Raw genomic sequence first — 8,893 nt, forward strand, 5'->3', positions numbered from 1 at the left:
GTCTGCCTGTGCATGCTTGCTGTAATCTCCCGGCGCCTCACCCTTCCCCGTCAGATGACACCCGATACCTCCTGATTGGACAGAGCACAGCTCTCCGAGCCCTGCGATTGGCCAGAGCTCGCCCCTATAAAAAGGAGCAGCGGTATCCAGTGTGTAAGGATTTCGGCTTGGGTCGTTAGGGGACGAAGATGATGAAGACCCTCCTTCTCCTCGCTCTCAGCCTCTCTGCTCAGGCTCTGAGCCTAGGCAGTAAGTACAGCCCTGTCTTTCTCTCTTCTGCACCCCAGAAGATCTCACTGTTCAGTTCTGACAGTGTGGAACTGCCCTGCTCAGGGTTGGGTTGGATGTTCTGTACTCTGTAGTTTGAAGTCTTTCTTTCGCTAGAGGTGTATAGACTGTTTCAGGAGAGACTAACATGACATGCAGTTTAGGAAAGGGAGTTCATTTAAGGGTGGTACAGTGGCGCAGTCCTGCCTTACTCTGGGGGTCCGGGCTCAACTGCTAAGCTGCTTGCTGTCTGTGTGGGTTTTCTCCTGCTGGTCCTTTCCTCTCACAGTCCCAAGATGTGCTGGTGGGTTAACTGGTTTCTGGGAAAACTGGCCATGATGTGAGTGTGTGTCTGTGTGCCCTGCGATGGACTGCTGTCCTGTCCAGGGTGGACCCTGCCTTCCACCCATTGCTTGCTGGGATAGACTCCTGCTCCCCAGCTGCCCTGTACTGGATAAAGCATTTAGAAAATGGAAGGATGGACCGATGGATGGAATTCATTAACCGAAGGAAACAAAATATGCCAGAGATTTCTTTCAACAAGGCAGACAAAGTGTTGAGTGTGCAGGTTTTAAAATAAGAGTTGCACTATAGCCTGCATTTCGACAGCACAGCCTCACCTGAAATCACCAGCCACCTGGCTGTGGCTGTGTGCCTGGCAGAGTTCTTCCTGTCACTTCGGTCTGGGTGGAAGCCAGCTCCACACGCCTGGGTTTGCAATGTGTGACCGACGATGCTGTGTTGCCGAGTCTCAGCTCCTGTGCTGTTGTCCCCGCCAGACTCCCTGGACTCCTGCGAGGGGCGCTGTGGCTACGGCACAGATTCCTCCTCCTCCTGCCAGTGCAACCCTGCCTGCGAGCGTTTCGGGGACTGCTGCGCAGACTACCAGAGCGTGTGCACGGGTGAGAGGCGTCCCTCCTCCGTCTGTGTGCGGGGGCGTGAGAGGGGCGTCCCTCCTCCGTCTGTGTGCGGGGGCGTGAGAGGGGCATCCCCCCTCCGTCTGTGTGCGGGGGCGTGAGAGGGGCGTCCCCCCTCCGTCTGTGTGCGGGGGCGTGAGAGGGGCGTCCCCCCTCCGTCTGTGTGTGGGGGTGTGAGAGGGGCGTCCCTCCGTCTGTCTGTGTGTGGGGGTGTGAGAGGGGCGTCCCTCCGTCTGTCTGCGGGGGGGAGAGGGGCGTCCCTCTGTCTGTGTGCGGGGGGGAGAGGGGCGTCCCTCTGTCTGTGTGCGGGGGGGAGAGGGGCGTCCCTCTGTCTGTGTGTGGGGGTGTGAGAGGGGCGTCCCTCTGTCTGTGTGTGGGGGGGAGAGGGGCGTCCCTCTGTCTGTGTGTGGGGGTGTGAGAGGGGCGTCCCTCCGTCTGTCTGTGGGGGGGGCGTGAGAGGGGCGTCCCTCTGTCTGTGTGCGGGGGGGAGAGGGGCGTCCCTCTGTCTGTGTGCGGGGGGGAGAGGGGCGTCCCTCCGTCTGTGTGCGGGGGGAGGGGGAAGAGGCGTCTCTCTGTGTCTGCAGGGACACAGCCTTTGAGTGAAAATGCAGCTGTGTAGCATCTCTAAATTGGACCTTTAGACGCCGTGTCTCACCTGTCCTCCTACGCTTTCTAGAACAGAGCTAGGCAACACTGTCCTGGACTGCGGGGCTCCCACTGGTACTAGAGGCACCTTTTCAATTAACACATGATCTGAAAAACAGGTGAATGGACTTCCTGTCGGCTTGGTTTAATTGGTTAATTGGTAATTGATCCTTGGTTCAATCAAGTCATTCAAGTCCAAGATGGAACCGAAGGCAGAGATAACTGCGGCACTCCAGGGACAGGGCTGCCAGCCCTGTTCCAGAACAGCACAGCGCGAGGAGGGTCGCGACATACACAGGCCCTGCCCCATCTGGCCCACCTGGCTGCCAGTACCTGAACGATCCCAGCTTTCCGTCATTCAGTCTCTCTCTCCTCCTCTTTTAAACAAACTGGAATCGGCGATTATTTCACACACGTGCCCTCCTCTCTCCCAGGGGACTCCTCTGCGCTCCCCATCACGAACGCGGAGCTGCTGTCTGTGGCCGAGCTGCTCTTCGCTCTGGATGAGAACAAGGCTTCTCCGGCCCTGCTGGTCATCAGTCCCCAGGCGCTGGTGTCCAGCTCGCAGACCGGCACCCAGCAGGACCTGTCTCCTGGCCCGTGAGACATGCTGATGCCCTCAGCTCCTCCACATTCCCTTACTGCTCGTACCCTCCCTTCCTACCCATCATCTCGCCACCCTCCTGCCTGACTCTTGCTTTCTGAACCCTCGTCCCTCTGTTCGTCCGCCTGTCTGCAGTGCTGAACCCTCGTCCCTCTGTTCGTCCGCCTGTCTGCGGTGCTGAACCCCCGTCCCTCTGTCCATCCGCCTGTCTGCGGTGCCGAACCCCTGTCCCTCTGTCTCTCTCTGCCCCGCTGGCAGGCTCTTCAGCTTCGTTGACGAGGCCTCCCTGTTCTCGAGGCCGACCTTCTCTGCGCTCCTCGCCCTGCTCGACAATTACCACCGGCAGACCGGCCTGGCGGAGAACTTCAGCCCCGCGCAGCTGGCCGAGCAGGAACATTTCCTGATGGAAGCAATCAGCAACACTCAGCTGGGCCAAGAGCTGTACTCCTTCCTCTACAGCAAGAGTACTGTCTCTCTCTCTCTACACCTCCCTCTACAGCCAGAGTACTGTCTCTCTCTCTCTACACCTCCCTCTACAGCAAGAGTACTGTCTCTCTCTCTCTACACCTCCCTCTACAGCCAGAGTACTGTCTCTCTCTCTACACCTCCCTCTACAGCCAGAGTCCTGTCTCCCTCTCTACAGCCAGAGTACTGCCTCTCTCTCTACACCTCCCTCTACAGCCAGAGTCCTGTCTCTCTCTCTTCAGCCAGAGTACTGTCTCTCTCTACACCTCCCTCTACAGCCAGTCCTGTCTCTCTCTCTACAGCCAGAGTATTGTCTCTCTCTACACCTCCCTTTACAGCCAGAGTCCTGTCTCTATCTCTCAATTCAAGGTGCTTTATTAGCATGGCCGATGGGTACAATCAGTGTTGCCAAAGCAAATAAAAAATAAAATTAACACAAAACAAAAGTAAACTAAAATCTACAGACATATTACAGACATTTACAACAAAGTCATATCATAAAATATTTACATATACTGTAAAACTGTTAACATATGGAGCAGTAATGGGAGACAGACTCACTGTTCCTGAGGCTGTGACAGGAGATCACATCCTGGGCTGCCAGTTCAACTGAGTTCCCTCTTCCCTCTCCCATTAGGCTTGGGACCTGTTGTGATTCTGGCAGGTGTGGGAACTCTGGGGTTAGATTTCTGAATTTAGGGAAGAATGTTTCTCTAATCCCAGAGTATCTGTCACAGTGCAGTAGGAAGTGCACCTGTCTCTATTTCTCCCCACTGGCAGTGGGAGCACAGCCTGTCCTCTCTGGGCAGCCAGGTGTGCCTGTGTCGTCCAGTTTCTATGGCCAGGCTGTGGTCACTGAGCCTGTACTTTGTCAGGGTCTGTTTCTTATCTTGGTCAAATATTCTGCTAGAATATTGTATGTGTATTGTCTGTTTAGGGTTCTGTAACATTCCAGTTTATCTTGTGTTTGCATGTGTGTGTCCCAGTGTGTGAGATATTGCTATTTGAACTGTGCTGTGATGTGCTTGAGTCTGAGTTGTGGTGCTCTAACAGTGCTGTCCTGAGGCTGGCTGGTGTCGGTGTGGCTCGGGCCAATGAGCCTCAGGACCAGCTGGCTCAGGGGGCTCTGTTTTGGGCTCAGCAAGGCTTTGTGGTGGTAGGAATTTTTGGTTGCTGTTTTTTAGGTGTAGCCAATATTTTAATACTCTCTTCTGTATTTTTATTAATAGTCGATATTGGCCTAATTTGGCCCTGCACCCGTTGTTAGGTGTTTTTCTCTGCACGTGGAGGATGTTTCTACAGAAAGATGTTTCTGTAGAAAGAGATGTTTCTGTGTCGTGTAGTGTGAGACCAGGAGCTGCAGACTGTAGCAACATTCCTGCTAATTCTTTGAAATAAATATTGAACAGTGTTGGGCTCAGGCTGCAGCCTTGTCTCACCCCCACGGCCTTGGGTGAAGAATTTGGTCCTTCTGTTTCCAATTTTCACTGCACATTTGCTCTCTGAATACATTGATTTAATTATGTCGGACACTTTACCCCCTATGCCACTTTGGAGTAGTTTTTAAAACAATCTTTCATGTCAAATGCTTTTTTGAAATCGACAAAGCAGGCAAAAATGTTTCCTTTGTGTTTTTGGTGGATGTGTTTGTCTATCAGTGTGTAGGGTGTAAAAGTGATCAGACATGCAGTGATCTGGTAAAAGCCTATCTGACACTTGCTCAGGACATTGTGTTCGGTAAGGAAGGCCGGTATTTGTGTATTCAGAATACAGCAGAATACCTTCCCCAGAGTACTGTTCACACAGATGCCTCGGTAGTTGTTGGGATCGAGTCTGTCTCCACTCTTATAGATGGGCGTGATCAGTCCTTGGTTCCAGGCCTTGAGGAAACATCCGGCTGTCATGAAGAGATTGAGGAGTTTGAGCAGGGCTTGTTGCAGCTTTGAGCTGCTGTGTCTCAGCATCTCATTGTTGACTCCATCTTGGCCACAGGCTTTGCGTGGTCTGAGGGCCTGGAGTTTGTCCAGTAGCTCCTGCTCAGTGATTGGGAAGTCTAAGGGGTTTTGGTTGTCTTTGATAGCTAATTCCAAAATTTTGAGTTTTTCATAAATGATGTTTTGGTCTGATTGATTTGTATTTGGGAGCTTTTGATAGAGATTTTCAAAGTATGTTTGCCAGATTGTTCTGAGATTTTGGATGGCCAATTCTTCGGGTTTTGATTTGTTTAAATTGTTCCACTTCTCCCAGAAACCGTTCTGATTTAGTCGACTCCTCAAGTTGTTTGTTTATGTATGTGTTTCTTTTCTTTTTCAGCATTTGTTTGTAAAGTTTTAGGGTTTAGCAGTAGCTGAGGCGCAGATCTGTGTTGTGTGGTTGTCTGTGGTTTTGATTTGAGTTTTCGTAGCACATTTCAGATGTTTTTGCACTCAGTATCAAACCACTTTTCTTTTGCTTTTGTTTTTTGGTAGTTTTTTTTATTTTAGTTGTTTTTAGCTTAGATTTTGATGCTAGTTTGTGAAATAGGTGATTTAGTTTTTATGTGGCCAAGTTGGTGCCTAATTTGTCCGTTTGATATGGGATGTGTTTAGGAATGTGTTCAAAGTGTCTGAATTTCATCATCGCCCAGTGCAGTTTGGTATCTGTCTAAGCTGTCTGTGTCCCATCTGTCTGTCTGGTTGAGGTCGTACAGCTTGCTGGACTGTGTCAGTGTGTCTCTGTGCTCTCTCACTCTACACCTTCCTCTACAGCCAGAGTCTTGTCTCTCCCTCCAGCAGTTAGACCTCTCTCTAATTGTCATTATATCTGAATGGCCATCTGTGACCCCTCGGTGCCCAGCAGTGTGTCTGTGCCCTCAGAGCTCTACAGCTCCATGGAGGAGTTCCTGCAGGATCTGAAGATGATGTGGTTCGGCCTGTACTCCCGCGGCAAAAACCAGCTCGACTCCAGCGGGTTCGAGCACATCTTCGCAGGTCAGTCCGCCCTGTGTGCCTGTAGGAGAGGCTGGGCATCGGGCACGACTCGGTGTGTCCCTGCCTGTCTTACAGATGGCCTGTCTGTCTGTCTGTCTCAAGGGGAGATTAAGAAAGGGAAGGTCTCTGGGTTCCACAACTGGGTCCAGTTCTACCGCCTGGAGAAAGAGGGGCTGCTCAACTACTACAGCCACAGCTTTGACGGACCCGTGAGTATGATGACATTTGTTTTCCCTTTATTTGACCACACAAGTCTGTTGAGATTGAACTCGTCATTTACAACGAGACCCAGTGATGCTGTCTTGCAACTAGTTCAAGGGGGCTACAGCAGTTTCCCACCTGGGATTTGAACCCGTAACCTTGCAGCCTGGAGTGCAGAGGCCCTGGCCACTGCACACTTACTCCCAGCATCACTCGTACTCCTGCTGACACTGCCACTTCTGTAAATACTGTTGTTGCTATTACTCTACTTCTACCAGTAGTGCGGTGATGTGGTACTGCTAATCCGTTACTGTTACTGCTGCCACAAGACCACCGAGTATAGTGTTAATAATAATCTGATTTTATTGTTGTCACTGCTCAATTGCAGAGTATTAATAATGTTGATTCTGTTGCAGCTATTGCTATTACTGCTGTCATTTCTGCTGCTGTTGCTCAAAACCCTGCTAGGACCATTGGGATTGGGTGTCCGAGCTGAAATGTCATCCTGTGTCTGACTGCACCAGTGTGAAGTACCTTGTTGTTGCCAGCAGGTGTCAGTATCGCTCAAGCAATAGTAATTAGTGTGCATTCTGGGACACAGTTGCTTTTCTGGGATGTCCATGCAGCACATTTGACGTCTTTCCTGGCTGTGGAAACCTCCCTTCCTGTCCCACGTTTTCTAACTGTCCTTGCATTGTTCGCTTTCTGCCTCTCTCTGCCTTGTCTTTTCCTCCACCACTTACCCTGCCTTCTGACCCCTGACCTCTCTCGCTCTCTGCAGTGGACAGGGTACCCCGATGTGCTGGGCATGCAGTTTAACTGGGACGGCTACTTCAAGGAGGTGGGCTCTGCCCTGATTGGCAGCAGCCCGGAGTTCGACTTGGCGCTCTACACGCTGTGCTACATCGCGCGACCGGGCAAGCAGTGAGTCTCTCGTCCGCCCACCCTCCTGCCTGCCCGATGCGGTCAATCGTTCGTGTGAAAGAAACTGGGGTCTCCAGCCCTGACCCCTGAGAGCTGGTGTAGTGAGGGGATCATAAGATCACCTGCCACCAAAGGTCTTTGCTGCATGTTGCTGGTGAGCAACCAGGCAGGTTATTTGTGAAAGCCAACAGTTTTAAAGGTCATGTGGAACACAAATTTCAAGACTCCTCACTGTTCGAGGGCTGAGGTCCCTCACTTGAACCAAAACTTGCTTGCTTCTCAAGCTGAGTGCAGATACTCCCAGTCTTTAGAAGCTGGTGATTCAGAGTGACCTGTGGACCTTTTACATCTGTTCCCACTGTGCGTGTGAATCACAGCATGTGTGTCAATGTGAATATATCAGCATATGTGAGTGTCGGTGTGATTGTGTGTGTGTGTATGCCAGTGTGCATGCCCTTGTGTGAAAGTGTTAAGTGTTTTGCAGGGTGTGTGCACCAGTGTGCATGTCAGTGTGTGCCAGGGTGTGTGTACAAGTGTGCATGCCATTGATTGCCAGTGTGCATGTCATTGTGTGCCAGGGTGTGTGTCCCAGTGTGCATTTCATTGTGTGCCAGGGTGTGTGTGCACCAGTGTGTGTGCCATTGTGTGCTAGGGTGTGTGTGCACCAGTGTGCATGTCAGTGTGTGCTAGGGTGTGTGCACCAGTGTGCATGTCAGTGTGTGCCAGGCTGTGAGTGTGCTAGGGTGTGTGTGCACCAGTGTGCGTGTCAGTGTGTGCCAGGCTGTGAGTGTGTCAGTGTGTGCTAGGGTGTGTGTGCACCAGTGTGCGTGTCAGTGTGTGCCAGGCTGTGAGTGTGTCAGTGTGTGCTAGGGTGTGTGTGCACCAGTGTGCGTGTCAGTGTGTGCTAGGGTGTGTGCACCAGTGTGTGTGTCAGTGTGTGCCAGGCTGTGAGTGTGTCAGTGTGTGCTAGGGTGTGTGTGCACCAGTGTGCATGTCAGTGTGTGCTAGGGTGTGTGCACCAGTGTGTGTGTCAGTGTGTGCTAGGGTGTGTGTGCACCAGTGTGCGTGTCAGTGTGTGCTAGGGTGTGTGCACCAGTGTGTGTGTCAGTGTGTGCCAGGCTGTGAGTGTGTCAGTGTGTGCTAGGGTGTGTGTGCACCAGTGTGCGTGTCAGTGTGTGCTAGGGTGTGTGCACCAGTGTGTGTGTCAGTGTGTGCCAGGCTGTGAGTGTGCCAGTGTGCGTCTAGCTCTCACAGATTGCCTGGCCTTGTTCCCCAGGTGCCGACTCAGTCTGGGAGGGAAACCGCTGGTCATCCAGACCTACACCTGGGACAACTCCTTCTATGGAAACGGAAAGAAATTCATTGCCTCTGCCTACCCGGCCTCTCCTTGAGCACCCCACTCTCTGAGCACCCCGCTGTCGCTGTCTGACTGTCTGAGCACCCCAGTCAAGGAAGATATTAATTTTTCTTAATTCAACAAGCTTTATTAACAGGAACAATGACAAGCAGTGTTCCCAAAGCAGGAACAATTGGTAAACATGAACAAACAATTCTAGCAACATGGTATTATAGGAGAGAATCTCTCCCTGTCACCTCACACTCATTTTGACTCCTCTGCAGTCCCTCTTCCTCAGCTCCTGGCTCCTCTCACATTGCAGAAAAAAATCAATAAAGATAAATTTATTAGGGAAATTTTTTATGTTTTTTTTTATAGCAGCAATTCCACATGAAAGTACAGTCTCATGAATAAAATGAAGGACACAACAGTATAGTACATGGCTGCCCAGCCCTGTTCCCAGAGAACCACAGTCCAGCGGGTCTCAGTACCGACCCTGTTCCTGGAGAACCACAGTGCAGCGGGTCTCAGTACCGACTCTGGTCCCAGAGAACCACAGTCCAGC

At 51.6% G+C, this 8,893-nt stretch overlaps 1 protein-coding gene across 2 annotated transcripts; it reads left to right on the top strand.

Moving 5' to 3' along the window:
* The first annotated feature begins 185 nt into the window (after window positions 1–185).
* On the top strand, window positions 186–8,671 carry endou (endonuclease, polyU-specific). Of its 2 annotated transcripts, XM_088912969.1 has the most exons (8): window positions 186–249; window positions 1,047–1,169; window positions 2,264–2,429; window positions 2,692–2,897; window positions 5,754–5,867; window positions 5,970–6,076; window positions 6,850–6,992; window positions 8,269–8,671. In XM_088912969.1, exons 1-8 carry the CDS (start codon window positions 189–191, stop codon window positions 8,381–8,383), a joined length of 1,035 nt encoding a protein of 344 aa, XP_088769095.1. In that variant the 5' UTR covers window positions 186–188; the 3' UTR covers window positions 8,384–8,671. The 2 variants fall into 2 exon arrangements, with proteins under 2 accessions (XP_088769095.1, XP_088769100.1); XM_088912974.1 differs by lacking the exon at window positions 1,047–1,169 and having other exon boundaries at window positions 190–249.
* The last annotated feature ends 222 nt before the right edge of the window (window positions 8,672–8,893 follow it).

The sequence above is a fragment of the Atractosteus spatula genome, chromosome 1 (assembly GCF_055471065.1).
Source record: "Atractosteus spatula isolate fAtrSpa1 chromosome 1, fAtrSpa1.hap1, whole genome shotgun sequence".
NCBI classification, from domain to species: domain Eukaryota; kingdom Metazoa; phylum Chordata; class Actinopteri; order Semionotiformes; family Lepisosteidae; genus Atractosteus; species Atractosteus spatula.